General features: G+C 47.7%; 1 protein-coding gene across 1 annotated transcript; it reads right to left on the reverse strand.

Moving 5' to 3' along the window:
• Window positions 1–699: 699 nt before the first annotated feature.
• ALLC (allantoicase) lies at window positions 700–21,711 on the reverse strand. The gene is made up of 12 exons (XM_055579530.1): window positions 21,578–21,711; window positions 21,145–21,239; window positions 14,278–14,328; window positions 12,791–12,878; window positions 11,184–11,309; window positions 10,055–10,134; window positions 9,023–9,155; window positions 5,097–5,252; window positions 4,661–4,734; window positions 3,525–3,633; window positions 1,718–1,842; window positions 700–1,043 (listed from the first exon to the last, which is right to left on the reverse strand). Exons 2-12 carry the CDS (start codon window positions 21,232–21,234, stop codon window positions 837–839), a joined length of 1,239 nt encoding a protein of 412 aa, XP_055435505.1. The 5' UTR covers window positions 21,235–21,239; window positions 21,578–21,711; the 3' UTR covers window positions 700–836.
• Between the last annotated feature and the right edge of the window lie 457 nt (window positions 21,712–22,168).

The following is a 22,168-nucleotide window of genomic DNA, read 5'->3' on the forward strand; positions in this document are numbered from 1 at the left end:
CCCACCGGGATCCTCCCCCTGCTCCTCCACCTCCCGCTCTGCCGAGGGGCAGAGGGGAGATGGCAGACAGGACCATCCAGACAATTAAAGCTGGTCAAGGAGGATGTGCCAGGAACCATCCAGAGCACGTGGGAATCCAGGCAAGCAGGCGCAGCTGGCTGGCGCTGCCTCAAAGGTGTAACCTTCAGAATGCACCTTCATGTGCAGCAGGAGCGAGTCAAGGGCCTGGGTGACCTTGGGAAGGTCACTTCCTGTTCCAGGTAAAGGCAAGCCCCGCCTCTTCAACCCAGACAGAGAATGCTTCTAGGATTGTATTTTTCCAGTGGCTTTGATGGGCTTCAGCAAACTTTTCAGGACAGTAGACTATGTATGAAGTGCTAAAGTACCTCTGAAGGCACAGAATACCGATGTTATAAAAGTATCAGTATCTTGTACGACTGTTTAAAAACAGTAATAAAGAAACCCTGCTATTTCACAGCCACAGCCAGGCTTTGAAATACCAAGTGTTCCACAAGTGAGTGGTACCCGACTCTGTGGTCCCATGGACTGGGGTCCGCCAGGCTCTTCTGTCCATGGGGTTTCCTAGGCAAGCATCCTGGAGTGGGTTGCCAGGCCCTCCTCCAGGGGATCCTCCCAATCCAGGGATCCAACTGCCAAGCACTCCATTAAATGACATTAAGTGACACTAAATGTCACCAGTGTGTGAGAGTGACCACTTTATTAAATCATCAGGAATTATATTGACCTTCAAAACACTAATTGCTAGAAACTTAAGTTTCAGGTGTTGAAAATACTTCAGAAGAAGAGTCTGAGTCACTGTACAGGTTCTGTGTGGGTTAGAGGTTCGCCCTGAACCCCGCCTTCACCGAGAACCTCATCATGGGCTTCTCGCGGGGCCGCAGGAGGCAGATGGAGCTGGGAAAGCCCTTGAGTCGGAGGCGACTCACGCCCCCGTCGGGGGTGATGGTGAATTTGGCGTGGGTGATGACGTCCTGCAGTTCGGGGGTCAGGCTGTCCAGCACATGCATCTCATCGGGCTTCAGCTGGAAAGAGAGGGGAGGCAGAGGTCCTTGTAATGACCAGGGGGCTGACTCTCCCAAGGCCACCCATCCGCTTGGACTCTGGGCCTTAAAAGGTGAAAAGTTATTCCATGATAATAATTTGGCTCCACCTAGCAATCTGCTTTTGGGGACAGGATGCCCCAAGGAGACCGGCATGAATACTCAGGTCCCCGTGATGTTTCTTTCTTATAGTTAAGTCAGCAGACAAACTGGTGAGAAAAAGAAAGCAGACAGGGGGCCGTGGGAGCAGTCACCCTTCACTAAGGGGAGCAGTGCTTACTCCCGTCTCTGACCCAAAAATGACCACGCCCCTCCTGCATCCATCCCACTGCCGGCCCCACCCTGCTGCCCCTAAATATGCTAGCTCCCTGCCTAGAGAGTTAGTACATCGCAGAAACGTTTCTCCATGTATGCATGCTTGCACAAGGTGGTCTAAAAGAAAATTTGAGAGTTAGATATGCAAAGACGTGAGCCGAGAGAGCCCATCATTTTATTATACAAAGGGGCAGAGACAGTTTTTAAAATCTCATTCATCGCACTGTTAAACTGAGCAGAAGCTTTGGGGTAGAACTGTAACCCTTTGAAATCCCGCCTTGACTGAAGTAGCCCTCTGGAGGGCTGCCTGCGTGACCCCAAGGGCTCACACACCACACTACCTTTGTGACCGGAAGCAGTGGCTTCCACTTATGGCCCGGAAGGTCCCACTTCTGCCTGACCATGTCTTCCTCCTCCTGAGTCGTCAGGATGCAGCCATCCACCTTACAGCTCTCAGGAGAATTACCTATTGGAACAAGACAAAGGGCACCTTCTCCACTCTGTCTGCACTCAGCACAGTTTGGTTTATGGAATATTGAGCTTTTAAATCAGATCGAAAGACCCAGCAAAAAGTGAGCTTGGGTGAGGTGAGCATGCTTCTGGGGCGCAGTGAGAGGACATCCCAATGACTGTTTCTGTTTCTTTAATATACATGCATGTGTACATGTGTGCGCGTGCATGTGTGTACGTGTGTGTGTACACGTGTGTGTATGGATGTATGTATTAGGCCTTGCGTGTTTGGTATTATAACTGGATGTTGGCTTGTTCCCGATCCCCATGACCATCATCCCTGGCTGACAGAGACACCCACGGCCACTACCAGTGCATCCATGCCATGTTGCACTTTGGGGTCCCTGGCTACACGGATTTGCTGCTTATTACCCTGGCCCTGGTGGCTCAGAGGTTAAAGCGTCTGCCTGGAAGGTGGGAGAGCCAGGTTCGATCCCTGGGTTGGGAAGATCCCCTGGAGAAGGAAATGGCAACCCACTCCAGTGCTCTTGCCTTGAGAATCCCATGGAGGGAGGAGCCTGGTAGGCTACAGTCCGTGGGGTCGCAAAGAGTCGGACACGACTGAGCGACTTCACTTTCACCCTGGTTTTGGCTAAACTGTCCTTTGCAAAAATAAACAAGTGACTTTAAACTACCACACAGAGAACCGTGGATGAAATATACCACTAGAGATGATTTTTGAACATCCGAAACAGCAAGAAGATAGCAGGACTGACATTCCTCCTGACCTTCAGGAGCTGCCCTGGGCCAGTCATGCTGAAAAGTGGAAACAGTGGCTGCTAATCAGATCTAAACCATCGTCTTCCCAACAGGAGTTCAAATTATCAAGACCTCTTGAAACCGTTTACATCTACCCATTGAGGATGAACTTCACCTTAAATATATACTGACCCTTGATGGAAGAGTTAATAGTTGAGTGAGGTCATAATGATTTGCAAGACATTTAAAAATCAAGCATCCAGTGTATGAATACAAACTGCTGTATTTACTCAAAGATGGCCAAAGAGTCATTAGACACCCACCACGGTACTTGGCAAAACTTAACGATTATAAAAGTTTAGTAACCTCTTTTGAACTTAATATAATGGAACATGTATCTATTTCATAAGAACATAAATATGGAATATTAAGGGTGCTTTTTCCAAATATTATTTTACTAAAGGAAGGCCATAATTTAAAATGTGTGTAGAGCACTGCCCGGAGAAGAAATAGTCACCAAGCTGCCTGCAATCCCTCCCCTGAGACGATACCCCCATTCTGTTCTTTTGACGACCTAACCAGCAAGTGTTTCATAGACTTTTTCCACATGGAGTTCAGGGCCCCTGTGGTGAGAGCCTTAGTGCCTCATAGAACCTCACAACTTTTGTGGTCGAGTGCACATCTAATGCTTTATAAAGAGAGAAGCAGAGTGCGAAGAGTTAACATAACACGCTTGAAGCTGCACAACTGTGAGTGGAGAGCCAGGGCCACAGCCCGCTGCCCTGAGTCCCTCCCCTGCTGGAGCCTGCTGTCCTTATTCTCTTTCATAGTTTTAATTTATTTACTTGGCTGCATCGGGTCTGAGTTGCGGCATGGAGCCTGCTGCCGTCGTGACCAGCACACCAATTATAAGTGGTTTCCTAGTGCCATTACGTTTACCTTTGAAATATTTTGTGTCAATTTCGATTTGAGTTATTACTCCAGGATGCGCCAATCGGAAAACTGCCCACTCACAGCCTGGAACCAGAAGAATACCGTTCTCATCATTCTAGAATTCAAAAAAAGGAAGAAACAACTTAAGTCAGCTTGCTGTCATTCACGACAGTAATCCTGAAAACCAGCAAGCAACAAGGTTGGCACGCACGTGTCATTTCCTACTGTAAGGAGTAGGGCATCCCTGGTGGTAAAGAATCTGCCTGCAATGCAGGAGACCAGGGCTCAGTCCCTGGGTCGGGAAGATCCCCTGGAGGAGAGCATGGCAACCCTCTCCAGTATTCTTGCCTGGGAAATCCCATGGAGAGAGGAACCTGGCGGGCTACAGTCCACAGGATCACAAAAAGCTGGACTTGACTTAGCACACATGTACATGAACTCAGGTGGTATGCTGTACTCCAAAGGGTGTTTATCCAGCCTGACCAATAGCTCCTGGGGTTGGTTTGACTTTTCAAAGTAGATATGTCTTTGACCACATCTATATCAATATATGACCTGCCTCCAAACACAAGTTTTAGTGAGGAGAGTTTGTTTATATTTGGAAGCATTGGGTGATACAAAAACTAACCCATGAAAGGGGTGTTTACAATTAAGTCTGTGATATGATTTACACACTGAAAGGTGTTTTCTTTCCTTTTTTACTTCCTTATCTTGAGTTAGTCACTGGTCAAATTAAACAGCTGAGCCATCACACGTTCACAGAAGTGGTCTCACTCAGGGATACACAAAAATCAAAGATGATGAAATGGTGTTTTTCTTTTTTTTCTCCAGATCAACAAATTTACTCATGGGTTTTTATTAAATTTAGATGCTCTAGCTTTTTTATATTAAAAAAGGGATGATTCCCATGATGTGTTAGAACAGCCAGCGTTAATTAGCAAGTTTGACTTCTAGGTCTTTCTGTGTAGTCTGGCTCTGATATTACATTGAAACAGTAGAAGATTTAGAAAACATTTAGAAGCAGCAAGTATTTACAAAAATGCCTAAGAGGTTTCTAAACTATCAGTCTCCTTGAGATCAAATAAAGAAAAAAACCCTTTACTTTCTGGGAAGCATTGGGACGCAGCGTTTTCACGTCTCACCTCCAGTATCGGGGGCCTGTCCAGCCTCCGTGCTGTTTCCCAGCCGTCTGCCATCGACTTCGCCATGCCAACTCCTGCCAAAAACAGTGTTTAGCGGTATGTCAGAGTACCATCGCATTTTATTCTAAACGCGAGAATGTTTAGAATACACGTGCACCGGCGTGATCGGTGTAGACCCCGTGTGCCTGAGCAGTGCAACATCCGTGGTTTCCATTAAAGTGAATGCGTCAGCAAATTCACACCTGAGCAACTGCTTAAGGCAAAATCAGGGAGATTGCTATTGATTTACTTCCTGTCTAAAAGGCTTTCGATCCTGTATGAAGGACCTCACCCACCCATATGGCTTGAGACGGCCCCTTCCTCTTGAGTAATTCATACCATACCGGGTGCTCAGTGTGAGGCCCACATGTCCCAAGCTCCTCGAGCATCGTCTCACCTATTATATTGTTTGGGTGCCCAAAATGTGCGTTGCTAAATCCTACACAGGCACCCCCGTAAGCGATGGTCACCAGGTCTAATGGTTCTTTGGGGTCACCCGCAGTCCAGTCTTTTTGTCCAGTACCATATACCCTAAGACGTGCGATTCCACCATCTGAAAAGGAAAAGTGCCTTATTATTATTATTACCTGGGAAAAGTTGCCATTTGTGGATCTTAAAACACAGAGCTCCGCACGCCTGCTCTGGTTCTTAAACACACTGAGTCCGAAGCCCAGGACCTGCCTGCTCTGGTTCTTAAACACACTGAGCCCGAAGCCCAGGGCCTCTGCAGCTGCCACCCCCCGGTCCTCGGACAACTTTCCTGCTGCCCAAGGACTGCTCATTGTTCTCAGGTCTCAGCTTAGCCGCGTGGCCCCAGGAAGGCCTTCTTTCCCTCTCTAGACCATCTCCTTCCTGCCCCCACCCGCACCTAAGCCACGGTCTGATTCCCCAGGTCAAGGTTATCAACCCCCCACACACACTTATTTACTCCACTGCACTAATCACGGTCCAGAATTACCTTGTTCTTACGTCCCTGATAGTACGTCTCCCAAAAGCAGAATCTAAAAATCTTTGAAGGCCAGTATAGCTACCTGTCTTGCTTGCTTCCGTGTGGCACAAAGTAAATACATATTTGTGTTGTTGGTGAATCAATAACTCCAGGAAGGCCAAAAATCAGATGGGAAATTCACCACAGATATAATGCTTGGTGCCCGAAATCAACATTGCTAAATCCCACACCAACTTACACAAGATCTTAGGTGTTTATTTTTACACACGTTGCTTTGCAGTGCGGTTGAGAATACTAAAGATAACATTCACAAATTCAAGTAGCTGCTGACAACCAGAGCACCTCAACAGTAGGTCTGCAGAGCAAAAATAACTACCAAGATCCACTCACATTATGTGAGTCTAATAAAATGAATGTTTTTTAGTTGAGCATCACGTCCTAGAAGGTGGAACCCAAGTTTTTTATACAGAAGCTCAAAATCACTAATCAGAATATTCTAATGAAACAAGCCCTATATTTTTACATGAAAAATTTGGTGAAATTGAGTGATCTGAAAGAATTTCGCTAGAACAGTGGAGTCTTGGCATTTACAGTGAATGAAACCAGGCTGTGCTGGTATTTGTTGGTGTTCAGTCCCTCGGTCACGTCCAGTGCTGTGACCCCATGCACTGCGGCACACAAGGCCTCCCTGTCCTTCACCATCTCCTGGAGTGTTGGCATAAAACCCAAGAAAATATACTAACGAGAGTAATTCACAACACTATACTGGTTCATGGAACATTATGAGCTGCCCTCATGGTACCTAGTGTTAATGTCTGCTCATGTAAAGCTGATTTTACATTAAAAAAAATAAGATTCTTCTTTACAGAATTAATATCCAACCTCACTTTTAATCAAACTATCAAGGAATATTCCCCTTCATGGATCACAGCCTTGACATGGCAAAGGGGCTTGTGTAAGATCATGGCATCCAGTCCCATCACTTCATGGCAAACAGAAGGGGGAAAAGTGGAAGCAGTGAGAGATTTGATTCTGGGGGGCTACAAAATCACTGCGGACAGTGACTCAGCCCTGGTGGCTCAGATGGTGAAGAATCTGTCTGCAATGCAGGAGACTCGGTTTCGATTCCTGGGTCGGGAAGATCCCCTAGAGAAGGGAATGGCAACCCACTCTGGTATCTTGCCTGGAGAATTTCATGAACAGAAGATCCTTGCAGGTTACAGTCCCTGGAGTTGCAAAGAGTCAGACATAACTGAGCAACTAACACTTACTTGCTCCTTGGAAGGAAAGCTATGACAAACCTAGACAGAGTATTAAAAAGCAGAGACATCGCTTTGCTGACAAAGGTCCATACGTCAAAGCTGAGGCTTGCCAGGTAGCGCTAGTGGTGAAGAATCCACCTGTCAATGCAGTGGGTTCAAGCCCTGGGTTGGGAAGATCCCCTGGAGGAGGAAACGGCAACCCACTCCAGTATTCTTGTCTGGAAAAGTCCATGGACAGAGGAGCCTGGCGGGCTACAGTCCGTGGAGTCCCAAAGAGTCAAACACAGCTGGGCACGCACATACACAGTTTTTCCAGCAGTTATGTACAAATGTGAGTGGACCATAAAGAAGACTGAGAGCCAAAGAACTGATGCTTTCAAACTGGTGCTGGAGAAGATTCTCGAGAGTTCCCTGGACAGCAAGGAGATCCAACCAGTCCATCCTAAAGGAGATCATCCCTGAATATCCATTGGAAGGACTGAAGCTGAAGCTGAAACTCCAATACTTTGGCCACCTGATGTTAAGAACTGACTCACTGGAAAAGACCCTGATGCTGGGAAAGATTGAAGGCAGGAGGAGAAGGGGATGACAGAGGACGAGCTGGTTGGATGGCATCACCGACTCAATGGACATGAGTTTGAACAAACTCTGGGAGTAGGTGATGGACAGAGAGGCCTGGCGTGCTGCAGTCCATGGGGTCGCAAGCAGTTGGACATGACTGAGCGACTGAACATCAGAAAATCGGAAACTAACACAACGCTGTTAACTACACTCCAATACAAAAAATAGAAAGCTTTTAAAAAATAATAATTGGTCGTGAGGAAAATGCAAATCAAAACCACAGCAAGATACCACTTCGTTTCTTCTGGGGTGGCTGTGATCAAAAACTCAGAAAATGGCAAGTGTCAGGAGGATGTGGAAGAACTGGACCCTCACATATTGCTGGTGGGGCTGTAATGTGGTGCAGCCATTGTGGAAAGAAGTCTGATAATTTCTCATAAAATTAAAAACACAGTTATATGACTCAGCAATTTCAACTCCTAGTTGCACACCCAAATGAAAACCATACGTTTGCACAAACATTTGTACAAGGGTGTTTATACCGGCATTATTCATAAGCTTTCAATGGGTGAAAATAGCCCAAATGTCTATTAACTGATAAATGGACAATGAGCTCTGTCCACACAATGGAAGATTATTTGACCACACAAAGGAATGGAGTACTGACGCACGACAACACGGGTGAGCCTTGGAAACATGCTAATGAGTCACAAAAGAGCATTTCTATGAAATGTCTGGAGTAGTCCAGTGGATCAAGACAGAAAGTGGACTAGTGACTGCTTAGGGCTGGGGCAGATGAATGCTGATAGCTAAAGGGTATCAGGTTTCTTTTCAAGGTGATGAACGTGCTCTAAAGTTGACCATGGTGATGGTTGCACATATACTATATATATTTCATGCTCATGCTCAGTCGCTCAGTCGTGTCTGACTCTTTGCGACCCCATGGACCATGGACGGTAGCCCACCAGGCTCCTCTGTCTACGGAATTTTCCAGGGAAGAATACTGGAGTGGGTAGCCGTTTCCTTCTTCAGGGGATCTTCCTGAACCAGGGATTGAACCTGCATCTCCTACGTTGCAGGCAGATCCTTTACCTCTGAGCCACCTGGGAAGCCATACTATATATTTACATAGACTTTGCACTGTATACTTATATGTACTATAAACCATAGAACTGTATACTTCACATGGGTGAAATGCATGTTACACTTATTACATTGCAATAAAGCTGTTCAATAAAACAAAATAAGGGTTATTTGTACACAGCACTTCAACTGCTAATATGTCTGTGAAATAGACATTGTTAGGTGACATCTAACCTAATACACCTTAGGTCCATCACATCCTAATTTACTTGACAGTTTTTCCTAACTACCTACGGACAGCAGGGCTAAAACGAGAACTTCCTAGTACACAGAAAGGGAAGATTAAAATCCTAAAATGCTAGAGAGATCAGTGACCGAGGAGGAAAGGGTGACTTTTCTTTGTGTTTTTAAAACATGCCGGCACTCAGTGAAGAAAGCACAGGACTGGAGGCGGTCCATCATATTTACCCGGGAAAATGTTGAGTCGTATGTGACTCCACGTCTGCTGGGAAGTGACCGGAAAGTAGTTGTGGCTGGAAGCAGGATTTCCCGGTGTAAGTTCTGTCATGGGAACCAAGCAACTCCAGTCGTCCGACTTCAGCTAGCAATAAATACAAAAACAGAAGTGATGGCTCTAGGGAGCAATAACTCCCGTCACCCTAATGCCTGCATGGGCTTACGGGGCAAGCACTGTGGGACAAAATGAATGATGGATGCCTAATGCCTGCATGGGCTTACGGGGCAAGCACTGTGGGACAAAATGAATGATGGATGCCTAATGGAACACTGTAATAAAAGCACTAATAAACATCAAGTCCCAGGTTTAATAAGCAGAGTAAAGGCCTGCTTCTATTTCACCCCGGTCATAACAGCCACCTGTTGGTGGTGGCCGGGGATGGGCAGGGGGTTAGAGCCGAGCCTCCGGATGTCTTCACTTTGAGGATTCATAAAAAAGCAGCAGCCAGAAGGTGATGTGAACGTTTAAATAAACCCAGGCTCTTGGTGTGGGCCTGGGGGTAAACGAGTCAGCCTGAGCCTCCCGGCACTCTCCCCTAGATGAGTGCTTCACTGGAAGGGCCCGCTTGTTGCCGTTATGTATTTCCCCAGTGTGTTATGGATCCACACTTTTGTAAAACGCAGTGAAGATCAGCAGACAAACTTCAAAAAGCAAGAATGTCCCAAACACAAACCAAATTGTTTATTGGATTACATTCATCCGGCATAACGTTACTTTGTCCAATTGCTATCAAAAGTATGTGAACTGATTCTGTATTTATCTCACGGGGCACCATTCCTGCGTCTCTGTGAGCAGACTGCCCCATGGAAAGCAGCACCCTGGACCTCGCATGCGCTGGGGTCAGGGGTGCACAGATCCACCCAGAAACCTCTGCAGGGCCGCACAGGGCAAGCACAACGTGTGAGCTCTGCCAGGCTGAGTGCAGGCGGGCAGAGCTGCTCCCAACAGCCCGTGACAAGCCCCCGCTCCCCCGGGAGACATACCTCGGAAATGGCTTCAAACTCCTCGGGGGTGGCCGCGGCTCCTGTCCTGACTTCTCGTTGTGGGATTTCTGGCTGCCTATCTAAAGTTACAGTGACTATGAGGGTTACCATTCCCATTCAAAATCAGAATATACATACTCTCTTAGTGGGCTGTAGGGTCATTTTCATTTTGCCTAAAGATATCGTTTAAGTCAAAGTATCAGATGCCCAATGTAATACACATACATGTTAAAGTTCCTCCATATTTAAAATAGTTAGGGTAACTTCAGAAGGGGTGCTGCACACCTGGTGCTTTGTCTGCTCATCAGAGGGTAAATATCAACTCCAAGTTTAGCCAGATAGACAAACTCATCACACGACTCGGGTTTTCAAAAGGCTGGATTGATCAAGTTCTGGAATATTGTAAGTCAATTCACAAACACTGCTTCCCCCAGTGGCATCCTCAGAACTGATCCGCGGGCAATTCACCAACAGGAGCCTGTGTGGATGGTCAGCCTCCTGAAAGCATCGTTCTCTGTGTCACTGGTCACTGCCTCCCACCATCACGTGACTGTTCAGGTCCCTCCACTGTCTTTCTGGAGGGGAGACCGTCACGCCCCTGGAGCCTCCTACAAGCTGGGCACAGAGTGCCTCCAGGGTAAGACCGCTAACTGACGTGACTCCTGTTTCCCAAGTAAAGTACAGACGTGCCCCTGAGGGTACCTGTTTCTAGAAAGCTACCTCTGGGACCAACTTCGGAGGACCATTTCCATTCCAGGATTAGGAAAGGAACGTTCCTGGAAAGCCCAGAGCTGCCGCGTCCTTATGCAGACCCGGGGGGCTGGGGTGCAGCAGAATGAGCGGGGGCAGTGGCCCCACAGCTGGCCCTGACCGGGCTCCAGACCGCCCTGGCCACCCAGGCAGACTGCTCACTAAACCCTGCGCCTCCCGGGGGTGCTGCAGTGTGAGAATAGCAAAATCTAAGTTGAGCTGAAGAACACTGTTAAGCTAAACCTCAAAACTCATGGAGCCCTTGAGGGGGAATGTCGTCAGCCTCTGTGGCAGCGAGGCGGGGCCTCTGGACGAGACTGGGTGGGAAGTGAGCCATCAGGGGCCCCCACAAAGCTCCCCACAAAGGTCCCCCAGGCACCTTCTTCGAAGTTTGCCGCTTGAATCGACACTCGAGGGGCGTGATCTCCCGTGAAGTAGGACGTGTCCACGTCGAAGCCCCGGATAACACCCTGGATGCCCAGCTGGACCACGCACCAGTCGTGACCTGGGGACATAAACAACAGGAACCCCCGCGGGCTGAATCCCACCGCCGAGCCGCAGGGCTGAGCACGACGACAGCGGAAGTGAAACACCGGAAACGCACTTCTCGCATCGGAGAAAAACGGTGCGGGCTCCTTCTCGGACGAGGCTGCAAGGTCTCTGATGACGTGGCCACATCGGACCGCCACTCACCACACGGACCCTCACTTCTAATCTGACCAGAGCGTGCATAAGCCCTGGGTCCAGAGGGGCCACATGTCTGACTCCAAACCGGCCACCTCCTGTGGGCAGCATTGGCAGATGGGCATCTCTGAGCTTCATTTCTTTTAACTGCAAATCAGGGATGAGCTCAGTTTCCAAAAAGTTTAGCTGTAACTCTGGTATAGGGACCACCAGCCCAGCTAGGCCAGGGCTCAGTACTGAGCTGGGTCTCCTGGAACAGCCTAAGCTTTGCCTTCAGGGCCCCAGCCAGGACTACCCCACCCTGTATCGGATGACGTAGAAGAACTCCCAGTATGACACTGTATGGTTCTTGGTTTCCAGAAGTCGGATTCAAATCCACCTTAAAATGTCCAGTTTTATTAGAATCTAATAAGGCCTAATACTTTGCAAACAAAGGTCCATCTAGTCAAGGCTACGGGTTGGACACGACTGAGCGACTGAACTGAACTGAATAAGGCCTGGGCTTCCCTGGTGGCTCAGTGAAGAATCTGCCTGCATTGCAGGAGACCTGGCAGGAGGGCATGGCAGTCCACTCCAGTATTCTTGCCTGGAGAATCCCATGGACAGAGGAGCCTGGTGGGCTACAGTTCACAGGGTCCCAGAGAGTCGGACATGACCAAGCACAGCACGAGCACAGCCATTAAGGCCTGGCGTAACACAGAAATACAGAAAATTAGAAATATCGATTGTTTCTGTAATACTTGAGACAGTAGCAAGAAAGTCAGTGATTAGCCTAATGCTGGCTGGTTTTCTTTTACAGACATTTCTTTAAATTTAAAGGGTGTATGTTGACTGATGAGTAGCAGTGAGTGAAAGTAGCCTCTTAAGGTGACATAAAGATAGGATGGATCTTGGCTGAGCTCCCGGCTTCTCTCACCATTGCTGTGACCTGAGCTAAGTGAATGAGGCTGTTTCCATGGCAATTGGATGGGACCAGAACACCTACTTCAGAGAGGGGTGCGGACATCAAATGCCGCACACGCACCAACCCGTGTGTGCACACGGCTCAGCCTCCTTCACCCACAGCCCTCCTTTTCCAGAGTCTCCTTTTCCTCACAAGTGCCTGCCCGCTCCTGCTCACACTGATGACCAGGGCTCTTGCGACCCCTCCTGAATTGGCAGAGACTGCCATTCAGAAGGGACATCTGAGGTGACCGAGTAGTCCAAGGGCCCGTGTTAAAATCGACCCACAACGTGCACTGCTTTCCAACAGCCCTGATCTCAAATGTCACAGGAGTGAGTGAACAGTCATCATCGTCTTACCTGGAATCCTTTTCCTTCTGGTCTGCCATCCGTCCATCCATTTCCCAAACTCAGTGTACTCGTGTTCTTTAAAACTTGGGTTGTCCCTCTAAAGCAAAGACGAGTGGATCATCAACCTTCACGCGAGAGCCTGGACTCCCAGCAAATAAACTTCTGCCCCAAAGGGACAGATGGGTGGTGCAGAGAACAGGGACTGTAGGGGAGACGGAGGACGATGCCCGCATATCTTCGTATCGGCTTCCGAGAAAGAAGTCTTACTTCTCTGCGGGCCTTCATCCACAGAATTTGCCACTGGCAGCAAAAGGTAAAACCACATGGTTCATTCCAGGGGCCCCACCCCTGGTGCAGCCACAACCTGGGCGCCTCCTGAAAGGCCGTTCAGCAAAGCAAGGAAGGGTAGCTGGACTCCCAGAGTAACCCCGAAAAGACCGGGCAACCAGAATCCGGCGGAGTCTCAGGAAGCGTAGGCTCGATGCTGCGGGTCACTCTGAACAGTCACCCCTGCCCCCACCCCCGTGCTCTGAGCTGCTCCAGGCCCAGCAGTGAAAGTGAGACCCCCGCCCCCAGCAGTCACACGCTGCCGGGCGCCAGCTCTACGGGCACCAAGGCCATCACCCCTCTCGCAATAACTCTCGCTGGTCCCACTGCAGGGACAGGGTGGCGGGATTCCCCAGAGCTCCCGTTCTTCCCTACATTTATCAGTATTTTCTGTTTTTAATAAACATACGCCAACAAAGGTCCATATAGTCAAAGCTATGGTTTTCCCAGGAGTCATGTACAGATGTGAGAGTTAGACCATAAAGAAGGCTGAGCGCCAAGAATCGATGCTTTTGAACTGCAAGGAGATCAAACCAGTCCATCCTAAAGGAAATCAACCCTGAATATTCACTGGAAGGCCTGATGCTGAAGCTGAAGCTCCAAAACTTTGGCCACCTGATGAGAAGAACTAACTCATTAGAAAAAGACCCTGATGCTGGGCAAAAATTGAGGTCAGGAGGAGAAGGGGACAACAGAGGATGAGATGGTTCAATGGCATCACCAACTCTTTGAGCAAACTCTGGGAGATAGTGAAGGACAGGGCACCCTGGGGTGCTACCGTCCATGGGGTCACAAAAAAGACATAACTGAGTGACTGAACAACATTTTTATAACTAAGTAGGAAATACATTTTCCAAAAAATTCAAGCTCTGCAACACTTTTCTTCCCATCACAAGTTATGAACACAGCGTGGGGCAGAGAGAAATACAGAGGACATCAGCGACTCCCCCATAGAGCAAGGTGGTCCCAGAATCCTGTGTCGATCCACATTTGTCTCTGCCGTCTTAATAGGAGTGGAGGCTAATTTCCACACGTTTCTACTGTTCTAATACCCTAATTATCTGGGTCACATCACGTGACTCCCAGCCTAAACACACAGGGAGATTTTAATTAGCAGGACTGCGTGGCTCACCCCACCCCAGCACTTAGCAGAGACCAATTTACAGTACCTTTAAAAGATTTTCAGCAGGAGCAAAGAAGTCATCTGTTGCAAATAAAATCTAGACAAAGAAAGAAGTAAAGATAAAATAACCATAAATTTAAAACCATTTTATTTCATTCCCTGGTGAAACATTATGAGATGCAGTAAAAAGAAAATGTGAAATTGCCGAGAGGGAGAGAAACAATATGCAATTAAGACACAATGCCTTTTAAATGCTTTGATTTCATTGCCTGCCTCCCCCTTAATCTTGCCTTCCCACCCTTTCCTTCTTAATCCCCCTTACCATCTGGATACAAAAGTGCTAACTTCTTAGAAAGGAAATAAACCAACTTTTTTTCAAGAACGGAGGACCCTGGGCTTTGTGACCCTTGTCCCAGAGCAATGGGGACAAATTGTCAGCAGAGTTACAACTGTGGATTAGCCAACCCTGCACACCCTGCGGGGGGGTGGGGGTCTGCGGTTTGTTTAGTTCAGTCGCTCAGTCGTGTCCAACTCTTTGCGACCCCATGGATTGCAGCATGCCAGGCATCTCTGTCCATCACCAACTCCCAGAGTTTACTCAAACTCATGTCCATCGAGTTGGTGATGCCATCCAACCATCTCATCCTCTGCCATCCCCTTCTCCTCCCACCTTCAATCTTTCCCAGCAACAGGGTCTCTTCAAATGAGTCAGTTCTTCCCATCAGGTGGCCAAAGTATTGGAGTTTCAGCTTCCACATCAGTCCCTCCAATGAACATCCAAGACGGATCTCCATTAGGATGGACTGGTTGGATCTCCTTGCAGTCCAAGGGATTCTCAAGAGTCTCCTCCAACACCACAGTTCAAAAGCATCAATTCTTTGGCGCTCAGCTTTCTTTACAGTCCAACTCTCACATCCATACATGACTACTGAAACAACCATAGCTTTGACTAGACATGCCTTTGTTGGCAAAGTAATGTCTCTGCTTTTTAATATGCTGTCTAGGTTGGTCAAAGCTTTTCTTCCAAGGAGCAAGTGTCTTTTAATTTCATGGCTGCAATCACCATCTGCAGTGATTTTGGACCCCAAGAAAATAAAGTCTGTCACTGTTTCCATTGTTTCCCCATCTATTTGCCATAAAGTGATGGGACCAGATGCCATGATCTTAGTTTTCTGAACACTGAGTTTTAAGCCAACTTTTTCACTCTCCTATTTTACTTTCATCAACAGGCTCTTTAGTTCTTCACTTTCTGCCATATAGGTGGTGTTATCTGCATATCTGAGGTTATTGATATTTTTCACAGAAATCTTGATTCCAGCTTGTGCCTCACCCAGCCCAGCATTTCACATGATGTACTCTGCATATAAGTTAAATAAGCAGGATGACATTATACAGTCTTGACATACTCCTTTCCCAATTTGGAACCAGTCTGTTGTTCCATGTCCAGTTCTGTTGCTTCTTGACCTGCATACAGATTTCTCAGGAGGCAGGTCAGGTGGTCTGGTATTCCCATCTCTTGAATTTTCCACAGTTTGTTGTGATACACACAGTCAAAGGCTTTGGCATAGTCAATAAAGCAGAAGTAGATGTTTTTCTGGAACTCTCTTGCTTTTTCCATGATCCAGCGGATGTTAGCAATTTGATCTCTGGTTCCTCTGCCTTTTCTAAATCCAGCTTGAACATCTGGAAGTTCTAGGTTCATGTACTGTTGAAGCCTGGGTTGGAGAATTTTGAGCATTACTTTGCAGAGTACATCATGAGAAACGCTGGACTGGAAGAAACACAAGCTGGAATCAAGATTGCCGGGAGAAATACCAATAACCTCAGATATGCAGATGACACCACCCTTATGGCAGAAAGTGAAGAGGAACTAAAAAGCCTCTTGATGAAAGTGAAAGTGGAGAGTGAAAAAGTTGGCTTAAAGCTCAACATTCAGAAAACGAAGATCATGGCATCCAGTCCCATCACTTCATGGGAAATAGATGGGGAAACAGTGGAAACAGTGTCAGACTTTATTTTTGGGGGCTCCAAAATCACTGCAGATGGTGACTGCAGCCATGAAATTAAAAGACGCTTACTCCTTGGAAGAAAAGTTATGACCAACCTAGATAGCATATTCAAAAGCAGAGACATTACTTTGCCAACAAAGTTTCGTCTAGTCAAGGCTATGGTTTTTCCTGTGGTCATGTATGGATGTGAGAGTTGGACTGTGAAGAAGGCTGAGTGTCGAAGAATTAATGCTTTTGAACTGTGGTGTTGGAGAAGACTCTTGAGAGTCCCTTGGACTGCAAGGAGACCCAACCAGTCCATTCTGAAGGAGATCAGCCTGGGATTTCTTTGGAAGGAATGATGCTAAAGCTAAAACTCCAGTACTTTGGCCACCTCATGCAAATAGTTGACTCATTGGAAAAGACTCTGATGCTGGGAGGGATTGGGGGCAGGAGGAGAAGGGGACGACAGAGGATGAGATGGCTGGATGGCATCACTGACTCGATAGATGTGAGTCTGGGTGAACTCCGGGAGTTGGTGATTGACAGGGAGGCCTGGCGTGCTGTGATTCATGGGGTCGAAAAGAGTTGGACACAACTGAGCAACTGAACTGAACTTGTTAGTGTGTGAGATGAATGCAATTGTGCAGTAGTTTGAGCATTCTTTGGCATTGCCTTTCTTTGGGGTTGGAATGAAAACTGACCTTTTCCAGTCCTGTGGCCACTGCTGAGGTTTCCAAATTTGCTGGCATATTGAGTGCAGCACTTTCACAGCATCATCTTTCAGGATTCGAAATAACTCAACTGGAATTCCATCACCTCCACTAGCTTTGTTCATAGTGATGCCTCCTAAGACCCACTTGACTTCACATTCCAGGATGTCTGGCTCTAGGTGAGTGATCACACCATCGTGATTATCTGGGTCATGAAAATCTTTTTTGTATAGTTCTTCTGTGTATTCTTGCCACCACTTCTTAATATCTTCTGCTTCTGTTAGGTCAATACCATTTCTGTCCTTTATTGAGCCCATCTTTGCATGACATGTTCCCTTGGTATCTCTAATTTTGTTAAAGAGATCTCTAGTCTTTCCCGTTCTATTGTTTTCCTCTATTTCTTTGCTTTGATCACTGAAGAAGGCTTTCCTATCTCTCCTTGCTATTCTTTGGAACTCTGCATTCAAATGCTTATATCTTTCCTTTTCTCCTTTGCTTTTTCCTTCTCTCCTTTGCTTTTTCCTTCTCTTCTTTCACAGCTATTTGTAAGCCCTCCTCAGACAGCCATTTTGTCTTTTTGCATTTCTTTTTCTTGGGGATGGTCTTGATCACTGCCTCTTGCACAATGTCATAAACCTCTGTCCATAGGTCTTCAGGCACTCTCTCTGTCAGACCTAATCCCTTGAATCTATTTATCACTTCCACTGTATAATCGTAAGGGATTTGATTTAGGTCATACCTGAATGGTCTAGTGGTTTTCCCTACTTTTTTCAATTTAAGTCTGAATTTGGCAATAAGGAGTTCATGACCTGAGCCACAGTCAGCTTCTGGTCTTGTTTTTCCTGACTGTATAGAGCTTCTCCATCTTTGGCTGCAAAGAATATAATTAATCTGATTTTGGTGTTGACCATCTGGTGATGTCCATGTGTAGAGTCTTCTCTTGTGTTTTTGGAAGAGGGTTTTTGCTATGACCAGTGTGTTCTCTTAGCAGAACTCTGTCAGTCTTTGCCCTGCTTAATTCTGTACTCCAAGGCCAAATTTGCCTGTTACCCCAGGTATCTCTTGACTTCCTACTTTTGCATTCCAACCCCCTATAATGAAAAGGACATCTTTTTTGGGTGTTAGTTCTAGAAGGTCTTGTAGGTCTTCATAGAACCATTCAACTTCAGCATTACTGGTTGGGGCATAGACTTGGATTACCATGATATTGAATAGTTTGCCTTGGAAACCAACAGATACCATTCTGTCATTTTTGAGATTGCACCCAAGTACTGCATTTTGGACTCTTTTGTTGTCTATGATGGTTACTCCATTTCTTCTAAGGGATTCCTGCCCACAGTAGGAGATATAATGGTCATCTGAGTTAAACTCACCCATTCCAATCCATTTTAGTTCTCTGATTCCTAGAATGTCGACATTCACTCTTGCCATCTCCTGTTTGACCACTTCCAATTTGCCTTGACTCATGGACCTAACATTCCAGGTTCCTATGAAATATTTTTCTTACAGCATCTGACTTACTTCCATAACCAGTCAGATCCACAACTGGGTGTTGTTTTGGCTTTGGTTCCATCTCTTCATTCTTTCTGGAGTCATTTCTCCACTGATCTCCAGTAGCATATTGGGCACCTACTGACCTGGGGAGTTCCTCTTTTGGTGTCCTATAACTTTGTGCCTTTTCATGCTGCTCATGGGGTTCTCAAGGCAAGAATACTGAAGTGGTTTTCCATTCCCTTCTCCAGTGGACCATGTTTTGTCAAAACTTCCACCATGACCCATCCATCTTGGGTGGCCCTACACCGCATGGCTTATGGTTTCATTGAGTTAGACAAGGCTGTGATCCATGTCATCAGTTTGATCAGTTTTCTGCGACTGTGGTTTTCATTCTGTCTGCCCTCTGATGGAGAAGGATAAGAGGCTTATGGAAGCTTCCTGATGGGAGAGACTGACTGACGGGGAAACTGGGTCTTGTTCTGATGGGTGGGGCCATGCTCAGTAAATCTTTGATCCAATATTCTGTTGATGGCTGAGGCTGTGTTCCCTCCCTGTTGTTTGACCTGAGACCAAACCATGGTGGAGGTGATGACGATAACGGCAACCTCCTTCAAAAGGCCCCAAGCACACACTGCTGCCCTCAGTGCCCCGACCCTGCAGCAGGCCACCGCCTACCCACACCTCCACCGGAGACTCCTGGACACTCACGGGCAAGTCTGGGGCAGTCTCTTGTGAGGTCACTGCTCGTTTCTCCTGGGTTCTGGTGCACAAGGTTCTGTTTGTGCCTTCCAGGAGTCTATTTCCCAGTCCTGTGTAAGTTCTGGTGGCTGTATGGGGGGATTAATGGCGACCTCCTCCAAGAGGGCTTATGCCAAACCCAGGTCTGCTGCACCCCGAGCCCCTGCCCCTGCGGCAGTCCACTGCTGACCCAGACCTCCACAGGAGACACTCAGAGACAGTTCTGGCTTAGTCTCTGTGGGGTCTCTGGGTCCTGGTGCACACAAGGTTTGTTTGCACTGTCCAAGGGTCTCTGGTGGGGAAGGGGTTTGGTTCTAAACACGATTTTGCCCTCCTACCATCTTGCTGAGGCTTCTCCTTTGCCTCTGAGGTTTGTTAACCAAAGCAGAATGTTTGTTTGGCCACACCTAATGGCTCGGGGGGTGGGGGTGGGGGTTAGTTGCCCTGTCAAGCAGGGATTGAACCCTGGACATGGCAATGAAAGAGCTGAGTCCTCACCACTGGACTCCCAAAGCAGAACACTTTAGAGAGTGAGGTGCAGACTGGCTGCTGGCCATTCCACCAAGCCTGGGGCCTGGGGACCCCTGTGGTCTGGGAAAGAGTGTCCTGACCTCTGAGCCCAGCCAGAACCTAAAAGGCAGGGGAGGGCCTAGCTGTCTGGGAGTTGCTGGTTATCTGGTTGGCCAAATGTGGGGGCCATCTCTGTGTGACTGGAAAGCATAGGATTTGGAGTGAAGCGCACATCAAAGGAAGGTGTCATTAGCATCCAATTAAAATAAATAAATTAATTTAATAATAAAAAAGGAAGGTGTCAGTGAGCCCAGATTTGCTCAGTTGTGACCCCATGGACTGTAGCCCACCAGGCTCCTCTGTCCATGGGATTCTCCAGGCAGGAATACTGGAATGGGTTGCCATTTTCTCCCCCAGGGGACCTTCCCGACCCAGGGATCGAACCCATGTCTCTTGCATCTCTTGCATTGGCAGGCGGGTTCTTAACCATGAGCGCCACCTGGGAAGCCCATACACAGAAAAGGGCTAAATTCCTTAACTAAAGATGTCTGGTTTTCTTTTACAAATAGGAATCTTTTGATCTTGTGATTACATGGTCTTTGTTGCAAAACCCCTACATATCCTGGCTCCCCCCTCACCTCTCTGGAGCCGTCCGTAGAGCCAAGTGAGAGGCTGTGTCCAGGGCTGAGGCCCTCAGTTTTGTCTCCGAATAAAGCATTGTGCTCAGCTTTTAGGTTGTGCATGGTTTTGTCTGTTGACATCTGCCTCCCGAGGACGCAGCTCGGTGAGTTCACCTGGGCATCCCTCCCCTGCTCAGGGCCTGCAAGCCTCCTCCGGGGCAGAGACCTTCCAGGCATGGGGGCCTTGCTACCCCTCCAGGATCCTGCCCTCACACCCCACATCAGCTCCTTTCCCCTCGTCCTCTGTCTGACCCTCCCCATCACCCCCCTGCCTTGCCGGCTCCTCCCCCGACCGAGGGCTCCTTTGGGCATCGCTTCCCTGCATGGTCCTCCCCCTGCTTCCCCACCCTGCATGACAGATGTGGTCCCACAGCGCCCTGTCCTGCCTTGATGCCAGCCCTGGTCTGCATGTCTCCCGGCAGAGCCTAAGCTCTTGAGGGTAGGTCTGTAGCTTACCTGGAGCCTCATGTTAGGTTCTCACGTGATTCTCATACTGAAGTCTGAGGACCACTCATCTGCCCCATAAGAAAACACACTATGGGGTGGGGAGTTCTTTTCACAGGGGCAAAATGTGTGCTTCCAACCTTGGGCAATGCGGCCCCGGTCATAATTGTCATCAATTTAAGGAAAGTTCCCTGGGAGACTTTCACAGTAACAGGCTTCCTTGGGGAGGCCAGCCTTCCTCCTGATTCCTGCTGTTCCAGTTCAGGTCCCCGCAGTGGTCAGCTGGAGCCTCAGCCTGGGTGCATTAAGTACAACACTTGTTCCCGCCCTGAGACACCCTGCTTACCTTTCCTCCTACAAACTCAGACGCCAAGTCAATCAGCTGCGTGAAGTCTGGAGGCCTGGCCACTTTTCCTTCCCTGGGGGAGTCAGCCATGCTTCCTGCAAGGAGAAAGGCGGGCTGGGTCAGCCTCTGGGTGCCGAATCTCGGGGAGCAAGGCCCTCATCAGGCCCGCAAACCAAGGCTTGAGCCATTCAAACAACACACGTGCCACCCACTGGTTGTGGGGTACCCGCTGGCTCAGGGTCCCTCCCCAGCAACTTTGCACAAAACTGCATTGGGAGGGAACTAGAGCACGGCCCCCGCGTGACCATCTAAGAAGAAAATACACAATTTCTGCAGTCGCAAAATGTCATTATTCAAGGAGGAAAAAACGCTTCAGTGTAGAAAAGAACAATTTGCCTTGAATAGTTTTGAGGTACATTCAAAAAACACATACTGGGCTTCCTTGGTGACTCAGTGGTAAACAATCCGCTGCAAATGCAGGAAACACAGGTTCAATCCCTGGTCCAGGAAGATCCCACACGCCACGGGGCAACTAAGCCCGCGCGCCAAAACTACGGCGCCTGCGCTCTAGGACCCAGCCGCAAAGACTGAGACCACACGCCCTTCCGGCCGTGATCCTCGAGGGACGTCACTGCAGTGAGAAGCCCCGGATTGCCACAGCTAGAGAAAAGCCCAACAGCAAAGAATACTCAGCATGGCCAAAAATAAGTAAACCTAAATAAAATTATTTGGAAAATAGCCTTTACAGAAAGGCTACTTTGAGACATTAGAAAACAATCTCACTTTAAAAAACAAAACGTGTTTTGATTCCACGTGTTTGACTTAGTACGAGTAGAATGGTAGATTTGTAATTAAATAAAAAAAAAAAAGATATACAAGCAACAAAGGTTTAGAGTATAGCACAGGAAACTATAGTCAATATCTTGTAATAATGGAAAATAATCTGAAATATATGTGTATATGTATAAGTGAATCACCTTGCTATGCACCTAAAACATTTTGTCAACTATACTTCAATAAAATA

Source organism: Bubalus kerabau, chromosome 4 (assembly GCF_029407905.1).
Source record: "Bubalus kerabau isolate K-KA32 ecotype Philippines breed swamp buffalo chromosome 4, PCC_UOA_SB_1v2, whole genome shotgun sequence".
NCBI classification, from domain to species: domain Eukaryota; kingdom Metazoa; phylum Chordata; class Mammalia; order Artiodactyla; family Bovidae; genus Bubalus; species Bubalus kerabau.

What these genes read in the sequence shown, in the direction of transcription:
- ALLC (XM_055579530.1), bottom strand. Translation starts at nt 21,234, where the DNA reads ATGGCTGACTCCCCCAGGGAAGGAAAAGTGGCCAGGCCTCCAGACTTC. An exon ending in CTGAGTTTGTAGGAGGAAAG is followed by an intron (nt 14,329 to 21,144) that starts GTAAGCAGGGTG and finishes TTCTTTGTCTAG; the next exon opens with ATTTTATTTGCAACAGATGA. An exon ending in CTGCTGAAAATCTTTTAAAG is followed by an intron (nt 12,879 to 14,277) that starts GTACTGTAAATT and finishes TCTTTGCTTTAG; the next exon opens with AGGGACAACCCAAGTTTTAA.